Source organism: Hipposideros armiger, unplaced genomic scaffold, assembly GCF_001890085.2.
Source record: "Hipposideros armiger isolate ML-2016 unplaced genomic scaffold, ASM189008v1 scaffold_93, whole genome shotgun sequence".
Classification (NCBI taxonomy): Eukaryota; Metazoa; Chordata; class Mammalia; order Chiroptera; family Hipposideridae; genus Hipposideros; species Hipposideros armiger.
The window spans coordinates 1,709,073-1,733,565 of NW_017731443.1; the positions used below are offsets into that span (position 1 = coordinate 1,709,073).

At 56.7% G+C, this 24,493-nt stretch overlaps 3 protein-coding genes across 10 annotated transcripts in view; 2 read left to right on the forward strand and 1 right to left on the reverse strand.

Annotated features, from left to right (window-relative positions):
* The first annotated feature begins 251 nt into the window (after positions 1-251).
* Positions 252-15,671, forward strand: MAP3K11 (mitogen-activated protein kinase kinase kinase 11). Of its 3 annotated transcripts, none has more exons than XM_019645230.1 (11): positions 252-343; positions 469-2,079; positions 6,463-6,643; positions 6,840-6,988; positions 7,094-7,269; positions 7,404-7,647; positions 8,146-8,259; positions 8,810-8,945; positions 9,039-9,130; positions 13,776-14,183; positions 14,810-15,670. In XM_019645230.1, exons 2-11 carry the CDS (start codon positions 1,344-1,346, stop codon positions 15,145-15,147), a joined length of 2,574 nt encoding a protein of 857 aa, XP_019500775.1. In that variant the 5' UTR covers positions 252-343; positions 469-1,343; the 3' UTR covers positions 15,148-15,670. The 3 variants fall into 3 exon arrangements, with proteins under 3 accessions (XP_019500775.1, XP_019500776.1, XP_019500777.1); XM_019645231.1 differs by lacking the exon at positions 252-343 and having other exon boundaries at positions 469-540; positions 696-2,079; XM_019645232.1 differs by lacking the exon at positions 252-343 and having other exon boundaries at positions 841-2,079; positions 14,834-15,671.
* Positions 15,672-15,884: 213 nt separating this feature from the next.
* KCNK7 (potassium two pore domain channel subfamily K member 7) lies at positions 15,885-19,915 on the forward strand. The gene is made up of 3 exons (XM_019645234.1): positions 15,885-17,493; positions 18,844-19,236; positions 19,511-19,915. Exons 1-3 carry the CDS (start codon positions 17,175-17,177, stop codon positions 19,714-19,716), a joined length of 918 nt encoding a protein of 305 aa, XP_019500779.1. The 5' UTR covers positions 15,885-17,174; the 3' UTR covers positions 19,717-19,915.
* Positions 19,916-20,070: 155 nt separating this feature from the next.
* Positions 20,071-24,493, reverse strand: part of EHBP1L1 (EH domain binding protein 1 like 1) — a 16,893-nt gene continuing 12,470 nt past the window's right edge. For all 6 annotated transcript variants that reach the window (XM_019645224.1, XM_019645220.1, XM_019645223.1 and 3 more), the window contains 7 exons: positions 22,438-22,507; positions 22,261-22,316; positions 22,054-22,177; positions 21,680-21,779; positions 20,950-21,023; positions 20,735-20,849; positions 20,071-20,624 (listed from right to left, as the gene is read on the reverse strand). In XM_019645224.1, coding sequence (XP_019500769.1) covers positions 20,525-20,624; positions 20,735-20,849; positions 20,950-21,023; positions 21,680-21,779; positions 22,054-22,177; positions 22,261-22,316; positions 22,438-22,507 — 639 coding nt within the window. In that variant the 3' untranslated portion in view covers positions 20,071-20,524. The remainder of the gene's footprint in view (positions 20,625-20,734; positions 20,850-20,949; positions 21,024-21,679; positions 21,780-22,053; positions 22,178-22,260; positions 22,317-22,437; positions 22,508-24,493) is intronic.

A 24,493-nucleotide genomic window follows, 5' to 3' on the forward strand; every position in this document is an offset into this window, starting at 1 on the left:
CTACATCGAGAATTCAGCGCCGCCGGATCACGCCCATATTGGTCCACCACTTTTAGTGCTGGACCTCGAACATCACAAGCGTCTGTCTCCCGGAGCGGCGTCTACTTCCGGGTCAGAGCGCAGATTTGGAGTGCAGAGAGCGACCCTCCAGATCAGGCTGGAATAGTCGAACTAGGATAGCGTCGTTTTCCTTAAAGTGACAGACTCAAAGCAAGTGGGTCAACCCTGCGGTTGTGAGGGCGACTTAGCTATTGTGAATCCAATCGCTGGGCAAAGTTCGGGACAACAGTCTCAGGTTTCCGTCTACTGGGGAAGGGGCATCAAGAAGTGGATGGTTTCCCAGGTGAGGGGAAGAGAACCTTAGACAACCCGTTCCAAGAGTTTGAGGTGCAACGAGTTCCATCCTCCTCCAATCCCCCGCACTCATCCCACTAGCTCTGCAAATAGAGCTTCTGGTCCCCATTTCAGATATGAAGAGAAGGAGGCGCAGAGAGAATGGGTCACACAGCCCTGCAACTTCGGAACCAAGACCAGACTCGGGTTTGCCCCAAGTTTTTTACCCAATTTTGCCGATGCGGATGCAGAGGGTGGTGGTGGCACGTCCTTAGCAGAGAACAACCTCGACCCTAGGCCCTCTGTAATGGGGGGTCCGGGCTCCCTTGCCCTCATTCTGCCCTTCCTCGCCCACCTACTAGGGAACTCCCGAGGCTCAGAGCCGTCCGCAGCCTCTGAGAGGGGAGCGGTGCTACCCGTTCGCGTCATCTGATGCTGTTTCCTGCAGGAGGGAGAAGAGCGGAAAAAAGTGAAACTCCACCCTCCACCTCTGCCTCCCGCCCCCGGGGCCAAAGTACAAAGGGAGGAGGAAGAAGGGAACGGGGGTTGGAACGGTCGGGCCACGGGAGCTGGGCCTGGAAGAGGCAGCTCGGCCCAACTAGGGACACTTCCAGCCACCCCTGCGCAAAAAGACCCAACCGAAGTCCAGGCGCTGCCCCTTCTCTGGCCCCACCTTACATTTGGCGGGTGCTGGAGCCAGGCTCCCAAGACTGCTCCGGGACTGAGGGACACCCGGGCCCTTCCGAACTGGCAATGGTGAGACACCGGAGACCTCGGGGTCCCATCCCCCGAGCCTGACCACACTGCCCTGGGTGGCCCTCCTCTAGAAGCTGGAGATGCGGCGGGCCAGGAGGCCACACTCCTGGCTCCCCAGAGAGGCGTGGGTCTGGGGCTGAGGGCCAAGGCCCGGATGCCCAGATTCTGGGACTAGGGCCTCGGCAGCCAGCAGGGGTGGGGACCAGGGGCACCCAGAGAAGGTCCCCCACACACCCCAACGCCGGCTCCCAGCCATGGAGCCCTTGAAGAACCTCTTCCTCAAGAGCCCGCTGGGATCATGGAACGGCGGTGGCAGTGGGGGCAGTGGGGGCAGCGGCGGAGGCTGGCCAGAGGGGTCCCCAAAAGCAGCGGCTTATGCCAACCCTGTGTGGACAGCCTTGTTTGACTACGAGCCCAATGGGCAAGACGAGCTTGCCCTGCGGAAGGGCGACCGTGTGGAGGTGCTGTCCCGGGATGCAGCCATCTCAGGCGATGAGGGCTGGTGGGCGGGCCAGGTGGGCGGCCAGGTAGGCATCTTTCCATCCAACTATGTGTCTCGGGGCGGCCCGCCCCCCTGCGAGGTGGCCAGCTTCCAGGAGCTGCGGCTGGAAGAGGTGATCGGCATTGGTGGCTTCGGCAAGGTCTACCGCGGAAGCTGGCGAGGTGAGCTGGTGGCTGTAAAGGCAGCTCGACAGGACCCTGATGAGGACATCAGCGTGACAGCTGAGAGCGTGCGCCAGGAAGCCCGGCTTTTTGCCATGCTGGCACACCCCAACATCATTGCCCTCAAGGCTGTGTGCCTGGAGGAGCCCAATCTGTGCCTTGTGATGGAGTATGCAGCTGGTGGGCCTCTCAGCCGTGCCCTCGCTGGGCGGCGTGTGCCCCCCCACGTGCTGGTGAACTGGGCTGTGCAAATTGCCCGTGGGATGCATTACCTGCACTGTGAGGCCCTGGTGCCCGTCATCCACAGAGACCTCAAGTCCAACAACAGTGAGTTGTGGGGAGCATGGTTGGAGGGTGGCATGGCCCAAGCACACACATACTGCCTATTCTCAGCTGAGCCTACCTGGGGATCTACTAGAGAAAGGAGCTCTTGCCCTAGGGGAGTCCCAGTGGACAGGGATTCCCACTGTCCCCAAAGCAGGAGTCCCAGACATCAGAGTCCCTCATGTCCCAGCTCTAGAAGAAGTCCTTGGCCCCAGCTCACAGCTGCCAAGTTAAAAAATTGGGATCTCTCAGGTGGGTCATAAGTACCCTGCCTAACCATGGCTACCACCTCGAGGAAGCAGAGCACTGGATCCTGGCACTCCTCATCTTCCCCTCTCCTAAAGTTCACACTTGTGCTGTTAGTGCTCTGCATTCCCCTCCACTTGTGTTGGGTGGCTCTTCCAGAACAGAGTTTTCCGAGGGGGAAGCCCCCTATGGTGGTTGTGGTGGTCCAGACTGGGTTCAGGGCTGGAATTCTGGCCTTACCTCTCCCCTGGGTGGTTATTTCAATTCAGAGCCTCAATTTCAGACTCTGTATAAAGGGAGTAACAGTTGGATAGGGTGAGTGGGGGGTGGGAATGGCTTAATGGACCAGGCAAGCCCTGGTATATGATGCTAGACCACAGTGGGTCCTCAGCCCTGGGTGTGGACATTTGAGGGTTACATCACCAGAAAGGCCTCACCTGGAATCAGCACTTGGGGTGGGCGTGGCGGGGCTATGGCAAACTCAAGCAGGGAGGCACTCCATCTCTAGCCATTTCAGACCCCACACAGTGCTCAGCATGGGCCCAAGACAAGGAGTGACAGTTTCAGAGGCCTTCTAAAAGCAGGCAGGCTTCCCACCAGGCCAAAAGCAGTGAGTGTTCAGAGAGGCACCCAGTTGGATGTCGGGGCAGGGCCTGACAACAGCAAAAGCCAAGAGGCAGGACACCCACCACAGTAGTGGGGACACGGGCCTGTTGGGGCCCCGGGCACAGGCTATAGAGCAAAAGGAAGTGCAGGAGGGGCCAGTGGGATTACTGGAGAGGCCTGGGCAGCTCTTGGAGGGGTGAGCATGGATATTTTGAGCCTTTGGCCTGGGCTGACCATGGACAAGGGACCTAGGTGTAACAGAACCCCAAAACCCAGTGATACCCACATCATTGCCAGGGCTGGAGGGGCTGGGGGATGTCTGCCAGCCACCCTACCCACTATAGTAGGGGGCGGTTTCCACCTCTCAGCCTCACTTCTGGGTTTTAGCTATCTAGGGACCCCCCACTCGCTGCCTCAGCCTGAGGGGGATTCCCCGAAGGCCCCAGGGGGGAGGGGACTCCGTCTTCTGTTTTTCCTCCAGTTTTCTTTCCAGAGAAAATGGAACAATAGCCCAGGCCCCTGCTCCCCACCCTCCCCACCGCTTCCTGCGTTTCCTGCTGCCCCTGAGCCGGCTTCCTGCCCCTGCTCCAGCCTCTGCCTCCCCAGCCCAGCTGCCTGCAGGGGAGGAAAGAGCTGGGGGTGGGGGGGGTGTTTGTGGGAGAGGAAGGAGCCAGGGATTGCACCCCCACTCCTCTACAGTTCCCCTGCTTCCCTCCCAGAGTCTGGGTGGTGGTGAAGGGCAGGGAGGGTGCCCTCAGCCTTCCTGAGCCTGGCCTCCCACCTTGCAGACCCAAGTTCTAGGCCTGGGGTGCTGTCTGCGGGATTGGGGGGGGAGTCCCTGGACTGGGGGGGCGCAGGCAGGAAACAATGGCATGATTTTCCTGGACAATGGGGGCCTTGTGAGGAAGCCTGACGGGGAGAGGAGGGGGAATTCTCCAGGCCCACGAGTCACAGGACTGACCAGCCAGTCCGGCCTGGGCCTGACCTCCCCCAATTCTCCCCCAAAGGACCCCCCCAGTTGAAGACCTGGGCCAGGCCCCCAGAAAGGAGAAGTAGGGACCATGGGAGGGAAGCGGAAGAGGTATGAGCTGCCTAGGCAACTCCCGAGGCCCACAGAAGCCAGCCTGGGAGGGGGCTGGGGGTCAGGGGCCCAGGTCCTTTTCTGAGGCCAGGGAGCCCCTAAGGGGGCACTGAGAGGGGGATCTCTAGCCCCCTCTTCCGGGTGGCCCTGACCGCCCCATCCCAAAGGTCTACATCAGACACCAGAAAAGCAACCTGGGTTGGGACAAATTCAAGGAATTTGGAGACAAACAGGGGATGCAGAGGAGAGGAGGGGGCTTCGCAGGTGTCAGGTCAAGCTGGGGGTGGGAGGTGGCAGAAAGGCCACAAGTACAAAGAAATCTTGAGACTTTGGGTGAGTTGTCTGGGCTTCAAACTACTGACTAAAAAGAGGAGGCTGGCCTCCCAGCCTGAGATGCTGGTGCAGAAAGTGCTTCATAGTCTGTGAGGTACCACACTTGTATGTGGCTAGACACCTGGCAGGAAGCAGCAAGGGCTGGTCTTCAAGAGGGTGGGTGGGTCCTGGCACCAGGAGAGGCAGGGGTCCCTCCCCAGCCCCAGCACACAGACCCCTTTGCTTGGTCCCACTCCAGCCACCTGACCCCAGCCTGTTGCATTTCTTTCTGGGAATGAGCTCATATAGGGTTTACTAAATGATCCAGTTCTGAGCCTCCGGCTGCCAGGCCAGAGGCTGTAATGAAGCTTGAAGTTGTGATAGAGGATGGAGTAGAGAGGGTCTACAGAGAGATGTTAGTGAGCTGCAGAATCTTTAGGACAACTGGCATTTAGCACATTCATGCTAGGTTTCAGACCCTGTGCTAAGGTTTTAAAAAGTGTAATTTTGGGGGGAAAAAGTGTGATTTTATATAATATTCAAGACAACCCTCTGAGGTGGCTTCTGTTGTCATGTTCAACTTTTCAGCTGTTCATGACTGAGCCCCAGTTTGGCTCAGAGGAGAGAGTGGATTGCAGGATCATTTTCTGAGTTAGGAGAAATGGCAGGCACAGTGGGATGATAAAGGTGGTTGTTGAGAGTGTATGGACATCAGGTAAGGCAGTTGGTGGGCAGCTGAATTGACTTCTAGCCTAGAGATGCCAATGGGTGGCTGGCACCTGGGAGATGCCAAGACAGCCTGGGGGCAGTGGGCCGAGGTTGAGGAGAGGCCAAGCTCTGAGGAATACCGGAATAGAAAGGGCTGAGGGGGGGGGAGGCCCTGAAGGAAACAGCACAAGCTGCCAAAGGCCCCAACTGCCAAGGACAGCAGGGAAGTGTTGGGCAGCAGTGCCAGATGCCCCCACAAGGCCCAAAGAGCTTGGCTAGCAGCAGGATCAGGAGTTGTGGCTTTAGGCCTGGAAAAGTGAATACCCTGGTTCTGCCACCTCTTCTGAGAAGTCTTCTCTGACTCACCGGGCTGTGTCAGGTGCTGGGGCCCGCCCCTTAGCGAGTGGCATGCAGGTACTCCACCCCCAGTACACTGCGCTGCCCCCATTACAGTGTTATCACCTGGGCAGGAGAGCTGAGAGGTGTGCCCTGAAATGACACGTGTTCAGCAACGTAGTTGGCTTGGATGTCACTTCTCTACAGTGCGGTTGTCCATAACCAGAATAGAGAGGCCCTATCAGATCCTTCATGATTCTATGACTTTGTCCTCTTTCTATTCCTCTAAAACTTCTCTCTGAGAGATTTGCATCTTTGTGTGTTGGCCCCATTTGGGTCAAAGCCATGAGCCCCGGCCAAGTCTGACCATCCACTCCTACATCTATCCCAAACTCCTTTCTTGCCAAGAACCATCATTTTCTTAGATGCCCCCCTTTCTCTTAACATCCATCTGCATTTAATAGTTATCTTTTGGAGTCTTCCTCTCCCCTGGGAGTGGCTGCACCAGCCACAATGCAATATGGGCATCAGGGGCCTGTGGTTACGTGTTGGGCCTCCTTTTCAAAGGGTTCCCTCCTGCTCCCCACCCTGAGAGAGGTTCTGATTCACACTCCTGTCTCAGCAAAATGATAAAACACGAGTTTCTCTTGAAATTAAAGCCACAAAGCCTGAGAGGCCTGCCATATTGCCGATTTCTATTCAATGCAGTATTAGGGGGAAGTTATAAGACTGGGTTTGGAACCACACAGACTAGGTTGGAATCTCTGTTTTATTTGCGTATGGCCTTGGTCAACTCATTTCCTTGTTCAGTTTCTTCATCTGTAATGATGTCTACCTCACAGATTTGTGTGTGTGAGTGCTAGAACTGAGTGTAAAAATGATTGGCCTCTAGTAGTCCCTCCGTCAGCATTTCCCAGCAGAGTTATTTTTGTCTGATTCTACTCCAACCCCAGCTGTGAGCTCCTCAGGGCAAGACCACCTCAGTGTCCCCAGTACCCAGCCCGGAGTCTGTCAGATGACAGTTTGCTGCCAGCTCCTCCCTTGTCCCTACCACCTGAGCCTGGAGCACCCACAATCCTGCCCCTCTTCTTCCCCAGTTCTGCTGCTGCAGCCCATTGAGGGTGACGACATGGAGCACAAGACCCTGAAGATCACTGACTTCGGCCTGGCCCGCGAGTGGCACAAAACCACCCAAATGAGTGCTGCTGGCACCTATGCCTGGATGGCTCCAGAAGTTATCAAGGCCTCCACCTTCTCTAAGGGCAGCGATGTCTGGAGGTGCGGCCTGGGTGGAGGCTAGACAGAGCTAGCTGTGGGGCTGCAGAAGGCAGAGGTGGCTGCCAAAAATTTAGTGCTGAGCAGACAGGTGGAGCCTAGGGGGAGGGACCCAAACCATTTAGTTCCTGGTTGCTTTGGGGTGAAATGGCAATGAGTGAGTAGAGGAGGGGAAATAGACCCTTTGTCTCACCCACAGCTTTGGGGTGCTGCTGTGGGAACTACTGACTGGGGAGGTGCCTTACCGTGGCATCGACTGTCTTGCTGTGGCCTATGGAGTGGCTGTTAACAAGCTCACGCTGCCCATCCCATCCACCTGCCCGGAGCCCTTCGCACAGCTCATGGCCGGTAAAGGAATGGCACGGGTGGGTGAGGGCCAGAGCTCCTTGGCCTTAGACACAGCCACCCACAGGCCTCTTCTAATTCTGTCCTCCCTCCACGCTGTGTCCCCAGACTGCTGGGCGCAGGACCCCCACCGCAGGCCCGACTTTGCCTCCATCCTGCAGCAGCTGGAAGCACTAGAAGCCCAGGTCCTGCGGGAAATGCCGCGGGACTCCTTCCATTCCATGCAGGAAGGCTGGAAGCGCGAGATCCAAGGCCTCTTCGATGAGCTGCGGGCCAAAGAAAAGGTGGGAGGAGCAGAGTCCCAGGGTTGGAAGGAGATGCCGGGAAGGAGATGCCGGTCTCCATTGGGCAGAGAATGGGGGCGGGCACCAGCGTCCGTACTGGACTGACCGTACTGCCTTCACTGTCGGGGGCACAGGAACTACTGAGCCGCGAGGAGGAGCTGACCCGCGCGGCGCGTGAGCAGCGGTCGCAGGCAGAGCAGCTGCGGCGGCGCGAGCACCAGCTGGCTCAGTGGGAGCTGGAGGTGTTTGAACGCGAGCTGACTCTGCTGCTGCAGCAGGTGGACCGCGAGCGGCCGCACGTGCGCCGGCGCCGCGGCACCTTCAAGCGCAGCAAGCTCCGCGCGCGAGACGGCAGCGAGCGTATCAGCATGCCACTTGGTAAGGAGCGGGCCCCCGCACTCCGTCCGCAATTGGCTGCGTGGACGGAGGGGTGGGGTCAGGCGTACTTGCTGGCCGCACTGGGATTGGTTTAGGGTGTCGGGGGGCGGGCCCGTGAGCTAAGGTTGGAAAGGGTGGGACTAGGAGTGTTTTGTCTGTGGGAGGGTTCTGGCGGAAATATTTGCATGTCGGCCTGGGAGTGGCTGCGGCCGGGAGGGGCGGGGCTCATGGAAGTTCTGGGATGGCTAAGGGACCCGGCGGGCAGGCTCCTGGGATTCCCCGCCTCCGCCGCGCTTCTCAGGCGATGGAGTCCAGGCGGTCCGCTTTTCTTACCGAGAGCCTGGAGCCTGGGAAGGCAGTGAGGCTGGCCCCAGTCACATAGCCACCGTGTCAGGCCCAGTCCCTACAGTGCCTACGAGCCTGACGAGGGCCCCTGTAGATTGGGATCATTGCTTTCCTTCACCACAAACCTGCACCTTACTTCCTTCCCAAACCCAGACTTCAAACACCGCATCACTGTGCAGGCCTCACCCGGCCTGGACCGGAGGAGAAACGTCTTCGAGGTCGGAGCTGGGGACTCGCCCACCTTTCCCCGATTCCGGGCCATCCAGTGTAAGAAACCTCACCTCCCTATGCCCTCCCCTTACCCTTATCCTTCTGTCAAACCTTATCCTTGGCGGTGAGTGGGATTCACCGTCTCCTCCTCTTCCTCCCAGCCTCCAGTCTCCCTCCCCTATCAATCTAGACTGGTAGCTCTGAGTTCCCCAAGCAGCATTTCTTTTACTAATTTTTAAAGTCAAATAATTATATGGCACTAGTATTTTCTAATTGTATGGCCACCCGTTTTTCCTAAATGTTATGCTAATATTAATTTGATTCCTCACAATAACCCTGTGAGTTGACTATCATTATTATGTTTTGTAAATCAGAAAAGTGGAAAAAGTAACTTGCTTAATGTAACACAGCTAATAAGAGTCAGAATTTAAACCCGGGCAGCTTGCTGCAGTGTCTGTACTAACTACTAAGCAGCAAATGCCAGCTGAAGGACTAGATGAGATGTCCCACCTTACTGTTGCCCCTGGAGCCTGACTCTCATAATGGGGGAAGACAAGGATCAGGGCTTTTGACCTCAGCTCAGATTCCATCGGTTTTCCCCCCACAGTGGAGCCTGCAGAACCAGGCCAGGCATGGGGCCGCCAGTCCCCCCGACGTCAGGAGGACTCAAGCAATGGAGAGCGGCGAGCATGCTGGGCCTGGGGTCCCAGTTCCCCCAAGCCTGGCGAAACCCAGAATGGAAGGTAAGTGCCTGAGTACCCCCAATCCCAGTATCATCTGCCTCCCAACAGTTCTGAGATTCACGAAGCACAACTCCCCTCCCATCCCATAACCAGGAGAAGGTCCCGCATGGATGAAGCCACCTGGTACCTGGATTCAGATGATTCATCCCCCTTAGGATCTCCTTCCACACCCCCAACACTCAATGGTGAGTGGCCTTGTCACCCCTCAGCTGCACTTCTTGCTGTGGGTACTATGGGGAGGCTACCAGAAACCAGCAGGCACAGCAAAGCCAGTCCTAGATCCCAGGTCTGACCTTTGGGCCCATGACTGAGCTGGATACAGCCCAAGCCTTAGGGAGCCGAGAGTCTGGTCCCCCTGCGTCAGGCCTGACCTGCAAGAGGGCTCTTTCCTGGCCCTGTGGCAGCCACTGTGCCCTTGGCAGGCTCTAGGGAAGGAAGGAAGATGAAATGGCACCGCCCCATTTGGGACATAAGGGAAACTAGGTTCAGAAAGGGGAGGGAAACTGCCGATGTGGGATGCAGACAGACAAGTGGCTGCCACACTGTACTTCCCAAAGTCCCTTTGAGGGAGCTTGTAGGTGGAGAAGGGGGTAAGAAGGCTGAGCAGGTGGGAATCTCGCTTCATCGGGGGCAACTCTGGGCTTTTCTTTTCTCTGTGGTAATAACAGCCCTTACTATGTGCCTGGCGTTCCATCCAAGCAACAACCCTGTGAGGGGGGTGCTGTTATTATCCTCATTTTAGAGATGAGGAAACTGAGGCTCCAAGAGGCGAAGTAACCTACCTAAAGCCCCATGCTAAAGATTTGAACCCGGAGAGACTTTGGCTCCCGTGCTCACGTTGAGCTTCCTCAGAAGCTTTCATGTGGGTTTCTCACGTGTGAACTGCTTGGGGAGCTAGGGTGTCGGGCAGAGAGCAAGGCTCCCATGCCAGAGGAATAAGGGCTCAGCTCAACCCTGCCCAGCATTGGCAGAGGCTAGAAAGTTGCAGCTTCCCTTACCCAGGGGTCTCTTCAGAGCCCCCAGCTGTACCTGCTTCTCACAGCGAGAACACAGGGCCTGGCTTAGCTGTTGTCAGACTAGAGGCTGACAACATCTAAACCATTCAGGAAATGGTTTAGACTGTCTCACCCCACCCAGCACATCACCTCCACCATTACCTGAGCTACATTTGGTAGTAATCACAACAGCTAACATTCATTGGGTCCCTCCTATGTGCCAGACAATACTGTGAGATGGGTATTATCAATAGCTCCGTTTTATAGAGGAGGAAACTGAGGCACAGAGAGGTTGAGTGGTTTGATGTAGGGCACACAGTAGAACAGGGATTTGAACCTGGTCTGACTCCAGTGCCTTCGGCCCCCGTCTGCTGCACCATTTTCTGCTCCAAAAGTTGCATTGCCCCAAGCTGGTTGTGCTGCAGGGTCTGAACTGAGACTTAGAGAGGCCAAAAGGCCTGCTTGGATTTATCTGCTCTAGAATGTGCCAGGCCAGAAGGGGCAATGGAGAACTTGAGGTCCTGTCAACCCAGGTGTATGGCGGAAGCAGCCCCTGATAATGTTCTGCAGATCCCTTTGGCCCTGCTTGCCCTGAATAATGGGGCAGGGACACAAGGACCTGGATCTCAAGCTTGCCACTTTACCTAAAAGGCCATCACCTGCCCCAGCCTAGCTGCTGGCTGAGCACTGGGTTCCCCTAACTTAACTCCACACTCCAGTTGCCATCTTGGGCCCCCGAGAGTATATAACTTTGACCTCCCAGCCATCTGGAATCAGAAGCCTGGCTGAGAATCAAAGAAGACCCTGTGAGATTGTCCCAGGCATAAACCATGCCATTGGGGAGCCCCATCTCCCACTCCCATCCCCACCTGGATATCCTCGTTCCTGGGGAACTGGTTGCAATGAGTTGCATATTGGCAGATGCAGTCAGGCTACACTGACAGAAATTGCCCTGGAGCTGGTAACTACCACATGGCCATGTCTTCTCCATGAGGCCCATGGAAGCAAGTTCATAGTCATCTCTGGGTCAAGAATGGTTGTGCTGCTTTCTCCTAAACAGCTGGGTTGCCAACTCTTAGTGCCAGGAAGCTTAGAGGCAAATTAAACCCTTGCTAAATTACCTTGGGGAAGTCACTTCCTCTCGGAACCTCAGTTTCTTGGGCCATTGGCTGCAGGAACTTCTTCCTACTCTCATTTTGCGTACTGATCTCCATCTTCACTTAGCTTTGTCCCATCTTTCTTGCCTATTGAAACATGTTTTTTCCGTTCTGTTTAAACTCACTGTAAATAACCAGTGTCTTTCCCTTGAAAATGGGTAATAACAATCACCTTACGTGGTTGTTGCAAGGATTCTAAGAATGGGTTCTCCCATCAAATATGTATTGATGAATGTTATGAGCCAAGCATCCGAGTGTTAAGAGATCAACACTGCCCTGACCTTGGAGAGGTCCTAGTCTGGAGGAGGAGGCAGACTCATAAATAAGTACAGTAGACGCACTAAGTGAGGGGGCAAGGGCTGCATAAGGTGTAACATGAGCAATAACTGCATAGGTTGGGGGCATTCTGGGAGGGCTTCTAAGAGAGGAATAAACTCTTGTTTTCCTCTACACTCTGCTCACTTGACTTCTGACACCAAATGTGTGAGATTGTTCCCCACACTGACCAATTCTCCAACACCAGCTGGGTGTCCTACAATTCCAACACTATCTACCTGGAGTTAGTTACCTGGACCCCACAGGTTAAGGTCTTCGTCCCGCAAGACTGCTCACACTTCAGATGCCATTTGCAAGTCCAGGTTGTCATCCGTGCTTCTGACCAACTGGCTATAAATCAGGTTCCCACCAGCCCCTTCTCAGGTTTGATAATATGCTAGAATAGATCACAGAACTCAGGAAAACAGTTTACTTACTAGATTACCAGTTCATTATAAAGAATACAGATCAAGAATAACTAGATCGAAGAGCTGCATAGAGCAAGAGATTCCGGAAGGGGCACAGGGGTGACAGTGCACTCTCAAAGCACACCACTTCCCCAGCACCTAGATGTGTTTCACTAGCCTGCAACTTCTTCAGACCCCTTCAGCTAAGGTTTTTATGGAGGCTTCATTAGGTGGCTGTGATTGATTGATGAATTCATTGACCATTGGTTATTGAACTCAATCTCTAGCCCCTCCCCTTCAAGGGGGGTGGGGCTGAAAGTCCCACCCTCTAATCACATGCTTGGTTCCACTAGCAACTAGACTCCATCCCTATAGGGGCTTTCCAAAAGTCACCTCATGAATATGAACTCAGCTGTGGTTCGAAGTGGCTTGTTATGAATAAAAAAAGACAATCCTTTCATTTCTATCACTCTGTCACTTGGAATATTCCAAGGGTTTTAAGAGCTCTTTACCAGGAATGAGAGGAAGACCAAATGTGTTTCTTATTGTAAATCACACTATCACAGCTTCACAGAGGAGGTGACATCTGAGCTGGGTGTTGATGGGTGGGAGAGGTGTGCTGGGCAGAGGGAATAGTGTGCAAGGCATGAGGCTCCCAGACCTGAGGAAGAGGAAGCCTGGCTGGGACTTAGAGGGGCATTAAGAGCCAGGGAGTGACAGGCAGGGCCAGGCTGTCCTCCTGGGTCTGTGAAGCCCAGTGCAGTTCCAGCACGTTGGTCAGCAGATGTTTGTTAAATGAATGCGTGAATGAAGCTAGAAAAACAAGCAGGAGCCAGTTCAGGAAGGGCCTGGAAATTCTGGGGCGTTTTTACGCAGAGATCTGTCTCAAGGGTAAGGGGTTGTGGCTGAGAATGGGAGCCCCCCAAGCCAAGTCGTGATTCATAGTAGAAGCTGATTTTTCCCAGCCTTGCATTTCTTCCTCTTAACACAGAGCCCAGTGCTCCACTCCAGGCAGGCCCACTCCATGTCTGGCCCAAAGAAGAAGGGGAAGGTGGAAGGCGAAAGACTGGGGAGGGCTTTGAAAGCCCAGCCAAGGAGCTTGGACTTTATTCTAATGGCAATGGAGAGCCATGGCAGGTTCTAGAGCCAAAGAGAACCTGACAGAATTGGGGTTTGTGGCAGACCATCATAGACACCCCTACCTCCTCAATGATGGGCTCCCTAGGCCCACAGGTAGGACACAGATGTCCTGAAAGCCAGAGCAGAGTCTGGTTGGGAAGTGGCAGAGAGCAAATGCTCTGTTGGCCCTGCCTGGAGTGAAGCCAGCTCCACCCCTCACTGGCTGTGCAGCCCTTAACCTCTCTGAGCCTAGAAGCCCTGGGGCGTGAGGATGAGACTACTTAATGTCCCTAAATCATTCAGCTGGGGCCTGGCACAAACTACTGCCTCAGTTTCCTCATTTCTGTAATGGGGACAGTGGTGCATGCTTCTGGGACTGTGGTGTACATTGGCGTTGACCTGCGTGCCCCAGATAAGCTACCACTGGAGTGGGGGCAGGCAGGCCGAGGGACCAGGTTCTGCCCAGCCAGGAAGGAGGGGCACAGGGTACCAGTCCTAGTCCTGTCCCTAGGGCCCTGCAGATGCTCCCGGCCGGCCACTGATGCTACTAAGGCCCACTGTGATCTAGCCTTAGCTTGCTTCCTGGCAGACCCCTTTTCCTGCCCCTGCCTACCCCATCTCTGGGCTCCAGGGCACTTGGCTGCCTCCCAGGCTTTGCCCCTACTGGTTCCTTGGCCAGCACTGTCCTCTGAAAGGCCAGAATGTGTGTGTGTGTGATGGGGGAGGCATGGTGGGCGCGGGCAGGAAAGATGAGGGGAGATTTCAGTCCTTGTTCCAGGGCCACTGAGGGGTCCCTACTTTAAGATGGTCTAACCTGTACCCTCCCCCTGCCACCAGGTAACCCCCCGCGTCCGAGCCCGGAGCCAGAGGAGCCACGGCGGCCGGCTGTGGCAGAACGCAGTAGCGGTTCCGGGACGCCCAAGCTGATCCAGCGCGCGCTGTTGCGTGGCACCGCCCTGCTCGCCTCGCTGGGCCTCGGCCGCGACCTGCAGCCGCCCGGGGGCCCGGGCCGCGAGCGTGGGGAGCCCTCACCAGTGGCCCCCACGCCGCAGCTCACTCCGTCCCCCACCGAGCCGCCCTCCTCCCCGCTCATTCGCATCTCCCTCAAGACACCTTCTGCCCCCACCTCCCGGTTGAGCCCCGATGCCCCCGGCCCTCCCACCCCCACACCCTTGCTACTGGAGCTGGGTGTCCCCACAGGCCAACCGTCAGCCAAGAGCCCCCGGCGCGAGGAAGAGAGGCACGGTGAGTGGCCCGCTGCAGGCCTGTCGCTGATGGAGAGGAGAGGAGGGGCTGGTGGGAACATGCATGGCAGCAAGGCCCGGTCCACAGTAGTCTGCTGGACCCCTAACACGGATGCTGGGTATGCATGTAGGGAGCTGAGTTCTAAGTTCAGCCACCCAGTGGTCAGGGGTGGGGTGGGGCTGGGCCAGGCTGGTGGTGAGATAATAGAAGCAATGATAATCATGACAATGATGATAGCAGACTTCTCCTGGTTGCTTACTTATGCCAGGTTCCTGGTGCTTTAGAAGATTGTCTCATTTAATTATAAGCAGTCTGTGAACTAGCTGCTCTTGTTAGACCCACTTTTTCAATGAGGAAATTTAAGACACAGAGAGAGCTAGGGACTTGCGGCTCCCACTAGTAAAGGGCAGAGATGGGATGCAAGCCCAGACCTGTCTGCTCCAGAGGCTCTTAACCACCACATAGTAAACAGATGCACCATGGAGCATAAGGGGCTGTGGAAGTTAGGAGTCAAGTAGCTCACTGTGTAGATGGGGAAACTGAGGCCCAGAGCAGGGCAGTGCCTCCCGGGGACACCCAGGAATAGGTAGCTGCCTGACCATGTGCCCCTCCTTCACCCTTCATAGGAAGCACTGTTTCACCCCCACCAGGAATATCCCGTTCTGCCCCTGGCACTCCGGGCACCCCACGCTCACCACCCCTGGGCCTCATCAGCCGACCTCGGCCTTCGCCCCTCCGCAGCCGAATCGACCCGTGGAGCTTCGTGTCAGCCGGGCCACGGCCTTCGCCCCTGCCCTCACCACAGCCTGCGCCCCGCCGGGCACCCTGGACCTTGTTCCCAGACTCGGACCCCTTCTGGGACTCTCCCCCTGCCAACCCCTTCCAGGGGGGCCCTCAGGACTGCAGGGTGCAGACCAAAGACACAAGTGCCCAGGCCCCGTGGATGCCAGAGGCAGGGCCTTGAGTGGGCCGAGCTGCTCCCCCACGCTCCAGCTGCCCTAGAGGGGCCACAGCGTACACTGGAACAGGAACTGGGCAAGCCTCTGTAGCTGCCTTGGTTTCCCCCAGGGACCCCGCCCCCTTTGGGGGTCAGGAACACTACACAGCACAGGAAGCCTTCACACTGGATGGGGGGGGAACCTGCACCCCCCACACACCTGCAACCTGTGGGTCCCCCAACTTACCTGCCCCACTGGGGCCTGACACTGTACCCAGCTGGTTGGGAGGACCATAGCCTGTCTCAGGGAATTGCCCCCAGGGGTAGTGCCGGGAGAAGGGGAGGTGCGAGGGAGAGGGGCCGGCCTCAGCTGTCACCAGCACTTTTGACCAAGTCCTGCTACTGTGGCCCCTGCCCCAGAGCTTAGTGCCTGGAACCCCGTGCCCTGGGGGTCATCTGGGGCCTGGGTTCTCTGGGTGCCTTCCTGCTGCCCCGGCCAGGGTTGGGGCCTCGGCCTCAGGATCCAATGAAGCCAAATAAACTCCTTAAGCTGTTTTCCCAAGCACAGCCTGTCACCCTTCTTTGGAGGTATCCAGGGATGCAACCCATCACATGAGCCGGTGACCTCATGCCCCCCACATAATGGGCAGTTGGCCTGGGCCTAGGCTGGTGCCTTGCACCACACCCCTCTCCTGGGATCAAGTCCTCCAGCCTCAGTCGAGCATTGAAGGCCCTTGTCAGCCTCCCCGGCACCCACATACACTGGCCTCACCTACCTCTCCACCCTGGCCAGGCCTTTCCCACCATTTCAAACAACTCTTCACCCTGATTCATCCTGCTGCCGGAATGTCCCTGCGTATCCTCAGGGCCGGCTGCGATGTTACCTCCCCTGGGACTCCTTTCCTGGCCATGCTGCTCCCAGCCGGGGCAGCCCGCTGAACTCAGGAACCCACAGCCCTCTGGGCAGCATCTTGGGGGTTTGTCTTGGGTGTGTCTCTCCCATGGTCTGGACACAGGAGAGGTGACCCACCCTGGCACCTGGCTCCACTCACAGCTCCCTTCCCTACATGGGATTCTATGGTTTGTGGGAATCCTAGTCCAGGCTCCCCTCCCCCGCCCCCTTCCGGGCATGCTCCGTGGCAGCCAGATTTACTGGGTCTCCAGTGTTCAGCAGTGTGGGACCCAGGAGGGCAGGGCACAAAGGGTTTTCAGGAAGGACTTGGAATGGAGACAACAGCATCATCTGTCCAGGGCGCTCTGTGCATCCTCAACTCCTTAATACACCCATCTCCACCAGACCCATCCCAAATCCCACATTCCTCTCCCACTGTGCCTTCCATCCAGGATGCCTACAGTAACCCTCTGATCCCCCGCCATAGGTCCTCTGGGGCACACATGTCCTCAAGGTCCTGCATCCTTAACCCCTTGCTCTCCCCCCACAGCCAGTCCCCTGTTCCTTTCACACCCAAGCTCTTTCTCACCCTGACGCCTCTTCTATCCCCCAGCTGAAATGTCACTCCTATAGAAGCCTTCCCAGTGAGAGTCCCCTTTCCCAGAACTCTCCCGTTAGCCAAAGGTTTCCTTCAGGGAGCAAATGACAAGGTGAACATGTCGTTTCCTTGCTAACAAGTTTCTTGCGTGAATGCCAGGAGGGAAGGGACCTGTGTCTGTCCTCAAGCCCCTGCTGAATGAATTATTGGCGTATGTGGCTGAGTGAGGGTGTCCTTGAAAAAACCACCAGTGTGATTTTGAGCCAGTCACTTACCTCTCTGAGCCTCACCTTCCTCCACCCAGCCCTCACCACCCCAGCTTCAGAAAACTGGGCAAATAATGGCCCCAGAAACTGGGAGGAGTGATCCAGCTCACCTTCAAGCCTAAACGGCCTCCTGTCCTCAAGTCCACACTCACCCTAGCTGTATCCCAGGCTTCCCTCGCTCGCTCTCAGCCACCTACACAGACAGCACCTCCTCCCAGCCCCACCCATTAGCCCCTCCCAGGTGCCTGCGGTGGAGCAGCCAGCTTCCAGAGCACCTCAGACTCCCTGGCGGCACACAATGGGCGGTCTAAGGCCCTGGGTGCGATATGGGTTACTGGTCTTGGCCCACCTGCTGGCCCTGGGGCTTGGGGCTGTGGTGTTCCAGGCCCTGGAGGGGCCTCCGGCACTCCAGCTCCAGGCCAAACTCAGGGCCCAGTTGGTCACTTTCCAGGCGGAGTACAGAGTCTGCCTGCCACCCGGGGCACTAGAGGAGCTGCTGAGCACCGCTCTGGTAGCGCAGGCCCATGGGATTTCCAGCCTGGGCAATGGTTCAGAGGCCAGGAACTGGGATCTGCCCTCGGCTCTGCTCTTCACTGCCAGCATCCTCACCACCACGGGTAAGGCCGCCAGGCGGCCGGGCAGGAGGGGGCTCCTGAGGCCATCGCTCCCTGGGGTCCTTGAGGGTGCAGCTCTTCTACCAGCCCCAAAGTGCCAGACAGAGCTCAGGCCCTAATAGGCCTGACATCACAGCTGGGGCTCTCCACACCAACACACCCCAACTGGTACCTCAACTTCAACTGCCAGGAGGGGTGTGACCTCCCCAGCTCCACCCCCAGGCACTCTTTGATACCCAGGAGAGGTGCCCAGACTCCACGGGCTTGAGATGAGGCAGGGAACAAATTGTGGGATGGCTTCTTGGATGGAGGGAAATGGAGTGAACCTGGGGAGCACAGATTAGGACCACAAACTCAAGAGGAAGCGAGAGAGAAGGCTGCTAGAGGAGGAAGTCTTGATGAGATGTTGCCAAGGCAAGAGAGCACAGAGATCAGGGATAAAGGAATTCGTGGCAGAGGGAACAGCATTGTGACAAGGCCCCCAAAAATAAAGCAATGGGACCTACAGCCCTGGGGGTTTTTTTTGTCTTGCAAAGTCTCTAAATATTTTTTTTAGATTAAAATGTTTTCCAACTTCTTTTGGAAAAATCCAAAAATCTATTTGCACTGAGCCCAAATCCTCGCAAGGCAACATACTGGCTGGAGTGGAACAGGGCCTGCCCTTTTGGGCAGAGCACATGTGCTCCAGTCAACCCTAGTCCCCGCCACTCCCTCTTGTCTCACATCTGGCTCCTCTAGGCATTTGCGTTTACCACCTCTGGACTAGCTGATCCTGTTCTCCCAGCACGCCCCACTCTTTCATCTCTGCCTGCCTTTGCACATGATTTTCTGGCTTTGAGTGCCCTCTCTGATGCATGCTATGCCTCTTTTGCAGCTCTTCATGTTGTGTCTTGACTGACTTTCCTGTTTCTCCCACTGTCAAATGGCAGGGCCTGAGCAGACTCGGATTCATTCCAGTGCAAGGCCCAGCACACAGGATAACTCGATACACCTTTGAGGAATGGAAGAGTGGGTGGTGTTCTGCTCAGGGGATGTGGGCAAAGCTGAGAAATCTCAGGAAGCCAGGCTCCCTCTGGGGCAGGACAGTTCTCAGAATTGTCTCAGTTGCAAGAGGCCTGAGGGAAGACTGTCTCTTTTAATTCTTTCATTTTCCAGAAAATAAGAATAGCCCAGCGGGGTTGAGGGACTTGTCCAAGACCCCCACTGAGGAGCAGTCACAGAACATGGACCTGAACAGTTCTGGCCATGTCGGCCACTAGAGGGCAGCCTTCTGCTGAAGCGATGTTGGGGGAAGTGGGGACAATATTAGACATTCCACTCAAGTGCTTATTGCCCACTGTCTCTCTTCTCCAGGTTATGGCCACATGGCCCCATTATCCGCAGGTGGGAAGGCCTTCTGCGTGGTCTATGCAGCGTTGGGGCTGCCAGCCTCCTTAGCACTTGTGGCCACACTGCGTCACTGCCTACTGCCTCTGCTCAGCTGTCCAGTTGCCTGGGTAGCTGTCCGCTGGCAGTTGGCACCATCCAGGGCTGCGCTGCTGCAGACAGCTGGACTGAGCCTACTAGTGGCTGGTACCTTCGTGCTGCTACCAGCAGTGGTTCTGTGGGGTCTGCAGGGCAACTGCAGCCTGCTGGAGGCCATCTACTTCTGCTTCGGCTCACTCAGCACCATCGGCCTGGGGGACTTGCTGCGCAGCCGTGACCTGCATCCAGCACTTTACCATCTTGGCCAGATCGCACTTCTCAGTGAGTCCAGCTCCAAGGAGCGCCAGGGGAAGCAGAGGAGGAAAGAGTAGCTTGGACTACAATTCCCATAAACCAGTGGGGGTGGGGGAGGCTGAGCCTCACAGATGGAAGGACCCTGCCCAAAGTGTGGTGTGGGATTTGTAGTTGGAATAACCCAGGTGGCAGTGTTAAGAGAATTGTGGCATCAGGTGCCAGGGCAAGTCACCAGGCTGGGAGGTGGGCAGGGAGCATCATCAGCACCCCAAGAGCTGCCCTAGCAACCTCTCCTCCTCAGGTTACTTGCTTCTGGGGCTCCTGGCCATGCTGCTGACTGTGGAGACATTCTCAGAGCTGCCACAGGTCCGTGCCATGGTGAAGTTCTTTGGGTCCAGTGGCCCTTTGACCACCGAGGACCAAGGTGGCATCCTAGGCCAGGACGAACTGGCTTTGAGCACCCTGCCCACCTCAACTGCAGCCCCAGAACAAGCCCCAGCTTGCTGACAGGTGATGGAGCTGAACTCCTTTCAGGTGGAGAAGCCTGAAGAGGAAGTCTCTAGAGATGGGAGGGGAGGGATGGAAGTGAGGACTTCAGGGAATAATGTGTTAATAAAAAATAAAACGGACAACAACCTCGACTGTGCTTTTGTCTCTTCTTTTGAAATTGTTCTTCCCTATAGTGGTCAACAACCCAAACCACCATCATCCTTCCACAACTGAGGTACCGCCTCCTCTGGCATCTGGGAACCTCAAAGCCGGCACAGCCCCATTTAGGATCGCAGACAACCTTATCGGCCTAAGTGCCAACCCCTTCCGTCTATTGAAAACTCAGCTGTCCTGAGAAAGGGTGGGCGCTGGTGTAGACTTGTCCAAATTTATTGCTCAACAAGGAAAAGGAAGCAGAGGAGGGCGGGGCGCGATAGTTCACAGCCATCATGCTCCCCGGAGGCTGGCCGCCCAGACCCTGCAGTTGGGGAGGAGGTCTGCGCGGGGCTCTGGGAACCCCCACCCCGTGAACACACGAACACACACACACACACACACGGACACGGACACTCGCAGTTGGGGAGGAGGTCTGCGCGGCGCTCTAGGAACCCCCAGCCCCACGAACACACACACACGGACACAGACACTCACACGTACAAATAAATACGGCCCGGCAGTGCCGAGGGGCAGCCCTACTTGTCCCAGTAAACGGGCTACGGCGGCCCCTACAGGCCGCGCAAGGGCGCGGTCGTCCAGCGAGCAGGCTTGGGGTGACGACACGGCGCGGAGACAGAAAAGCTGAGGACTCCATCACGGCGGTGCAACCTCAACTCAGTACGCAGCGTTCGCGCCGGCTCAGCTGCCGGCTCAACTTGCGGCGCCGCTGCTCCAGGCCACGCTCCAGGCGTTCGTCCTCTTCCATGGCGCTGGGAGGGAACCGGTGCAAGTCAGCCCCAGCGGCCAGCCAGGCCTAGCACTCCTCGAGAGTGCGCCCGATACCCTCCCTGGCTCCCAGCGCGGTCTCGGCCCCACTTACATCCGCTCCTTGTGGTCCAGATCCCGGACCAGCTCGTCGCGCTGGTTCACCAGCGACACGAGCTCCTCCAGCAGGAGCTGCTCTCGGTGCTGCTGCGCCGCCGTTTTCAACCAGTCTGAGGGCGGAGTAGGCGGAGGGTCAGGAGGGGCAGGCCCCTGCCCTTTCCTGGGCCCCAGCCCCTCCAGCCACATATCCCACCTGGCCCCATCTCAAACCTTCGATGGCTAGCATGGCCCGTAGCTCCCGGCTCAGCAGCTCGAATCTCCTCTCCAAGTCCTGCTCCTCGATGCTGGAGGTTTGGGGCGCCAGGTCAGGGAAGGGGGAACCGCCCCCATCCCACCTCACCACCAGTTCCCGCAGAGGGCTGGGCTGAAGGCAGAGCTATACCCTGGCGTCATCTCTTGTTCCAACTGTTCCCCAGTTGCTGGATGTTTATATTGTCGCCTCCCACAAACCCACCCTTTTTAATAAATAAGAACCCAGTGGGATTATTTGCATGAACATTACTCATAAACAGCAAGTATTAAACTAAATATTATTCTGATAAATGATTCAAAACGCAAAAGGGAGGCTAAATCACCTCCACCACTCAGGGCTGCAAAGGTGATGATGGCCAGGGTGGCTTTTGACCCCACTTGGGAAACCAGCTCAAACCTCTCTGGGCCTGGGTTTTCCTGACTAAAGGAGCAGGTCAAACTGTGGCTCAGCCCCAAGATGCCTGTACCACATTTTTCTCTCAGTAGTAAAAAGAGCACCAATTTAAGATGTACACACTTTATACACGAAATTAGAAAAAAAATTAAGATGGCTGAGCAATTTTTCAATAAGATCTTCGTAGAAAGAAGAAAGCAGTGACTAGCCCTAACCAAAGTAGTGGAGATTCCGTGCTCTGCAGTACCTGGGTGGGCAGGGGTGGGGCCTGGATGGTGAGGAGCCAGCACTTACAGCAGCTGCAGCTGGTCCTGTCTCCGGATGAGAGCGTTCTTCTTGTTGACCAGTGTGAACCATTCCTGGATCAGCACCTCCTCCTGCAGCCTGTTGGCACCTGAACCAGGCCAAGAGAATCACCAGGCCTGCCACTGACCCTGGTGTCAGGAGCGGGATGGCTGGGGGTTGAGGAGGGGGACCTGCGCCCTTGTGACATCCCAGGAACCAGAGCTGTGCCTCCAGCAAGCCACTTCCCGGCTCAAGAACTCAGCGTGCCCAGCTGTGAATGGGAATGCCCCCAGCCTTGCCTCCTCCCATGGTCAGGAAGGGGTGCAGGACTGAGCGGATCCGGTGGCATGTGCTGGGGAGTGGACTGCAGATGCCCATCCTACCTGACTCCATGAGGATCCTCAGCTGAGTCTCCACCTCGGCTGCCCGCCCATCTATCTGCCTCTGCTCCTGTTCTAGGGCCTGCAGCTCTGCGCAAACATACTGACTTGTGTCCTGGAACCGTTGCTGGGGTAAAAAGGGGGAGCTCAGCCCAGGTCCTACCTAGGAAGTGCCCAACCATTAGCTCCTCCCACCTCAGCCCACTTTACCAGTCCAGCCTCCTCCCCTGGGCTTGGGGGTGGCTCCTCCGATGGGGTACTCCCACCTGCAGACAGAGACCAGGCTAAGACACCTCCCAACTGACACCTGCCTCCAGGAGGTCCCCAGCTCAGGCTCTATGAGCAACCTGAGCTGAGCTGGGTCACCACCCCTTCAAAACTACTCACCAGGGGGCTGCTGCAGGGTTGTGGCTATGGGTGGGCTGGAGGCAGGGTTGGGATCAGGGCTCAGGCCTTCCTGTGGAGGAAGGAGACTGTGAGGGCTAGGAGGGGTTCCCCAATTCCACGGCCTGCCCACCTCAGCTGTATCTCCAGTCCTGCATGCACAGCACTCCACCCCCAACCCCTCTAGGGAAAGTGCCTCCTCAAGGGCAGGCCATGGCCTTCACCCTCTCTGACCCTGTGGTCCTCGGCCAGTCCATTCCCACTCCCTGAGCCTCGTCACCCTCGTTCCTGGGGTCTCATAGGGCTTTGGTGAGAGTTGGGGATGAAAGGCTATGAAGGGCCCAGCTGGGGCCTCCCCTTTCCCCTTCGGCCCCTGCCTCCATGGAGCTCTCTCAGGCTACCTCTGACTCCCATCACCTAGTGCTAGCATCTCCATCATGGCTAGGGGCCCACACAGTGACACCCAGCAGGCCTGATGTGGCAATCCTGAGCTAGCACCTCCATCTCCTGGCCAAAAGGGGGCACCCTCCCACCTTATCAGGTCCCATGCCTGGAGACTTCACTTCACATAACACTCAAAACAGGGCAGGTTGGCTGGGCCTACCAATTTTAGCCTGGAAAGACGGCTGACCCCTGATGCGCCCCAACCCTGGAGATTTGTTGGGACTGTCAGCCCTGGGAGCCCCCCACTTTCAGCTCAGCTGATAGCCTGTCTCCCTTGACTGCTCCTGCTCTGGCTACCTTTCTAGGTCACAGGGCAGGGAGAAGAGGCTGAGCCACTCCACTGTGCACCCCACCCTGCACCTGTCTGAGAGGCAGCCCTGGACACCCCTTGCTCAGGTGCCACCCTCTCTGGCCTGGGTCAGTGGTAGCCTCCTCACCAGCCACCACCCATGCCCTGCCTGCTGACTCTACCCTGAAGCCACAACTAAAGGGTCTTCCTAAAACCTCCACCACGCCTACCTCAGCCCCTAGCCTCATTGCCAAGGCCAAGCCTCAACTCCCACTACCCTGAACCCCACCCAGATGCCACCCTCCAACCAGTCATGGACTTTCACTTCCCCAAATAGCTTCCTCAGCCTGGAGTCTGCCGGACACCAACTTGACCTTCATGACCCAGCTCATCTCCACCTCCTCAGAGACCCTTTCGGGCTCCCATGATGCTTTCTGCCTCCCTCTCTGACGTTCATGTCTCCTGAAGTGCCCCCTGAGCCCCAGGCTGGGCAGATGCTCCCTCCATGGCCTCCTGGGCCTCCCCCATCACAGCTTCAACTCTCCACCCACCCTGTCATGGCTGTTGGTTACCCCTGTCTCCCTGACCAGGGGTAGTCCCTGCAGACAGGGTGGGGCCCAGAGAACGCATTCCGCGTACACCAATTAACAATAATAGCTGACATCGATTAAGCATTCATGTGCTGGGCACGTGCATATATTGGCTCATTTAGTTCTCCCAACAACCCTGGGAGGCAGAGAAGACTACCATCCCCACTTTACAGATGAGGAAACTGAGGGTTAGAGATGAGGCTCATACAGGGCCTGGCCTACAGCCCAGGGCTGTCTAATCCAAAGGCTTGTTCCCAAGCTTGGCCACCAATTTGCTGTTTGTCTCTGGGCTGGTCACACCCACTGGGCCTGTTCGTGTCCTTGAACACAAAACGGAGAGAAATCCCAGCCCTGTGTAACCTGGGGTTGTAGGTACTCCAGAAAGGCATCTGGGGAAAAACACAGCTCCCTTTTTAGAGGGCACCCCTAAGTGGTGCCTCAACGCCACTTTGTAAAGAACTTTCATACACTTATTTACCTCTCATCCTCAGGAAAAGAGCACAGAGGGGTTAAGTGTCTTTACCAAGATCACAGAGCTAGTCAATAGTGCTGGGCCTAGTAGAGGGTGCCATTTAAGAGTTCAGGCTCGGGGGCCGGCCGAGTGGCGCGATGGTTAAGAACTCGCTTGGGATGCCAGAGGGCCCGGTTCGGATCCCACATATGAGGGTCAGTGACACTGCCCTCCACAGCTAAGATGCTGAACAACAGCTCAACCTGGAGCTGGGCTGCCATGAGT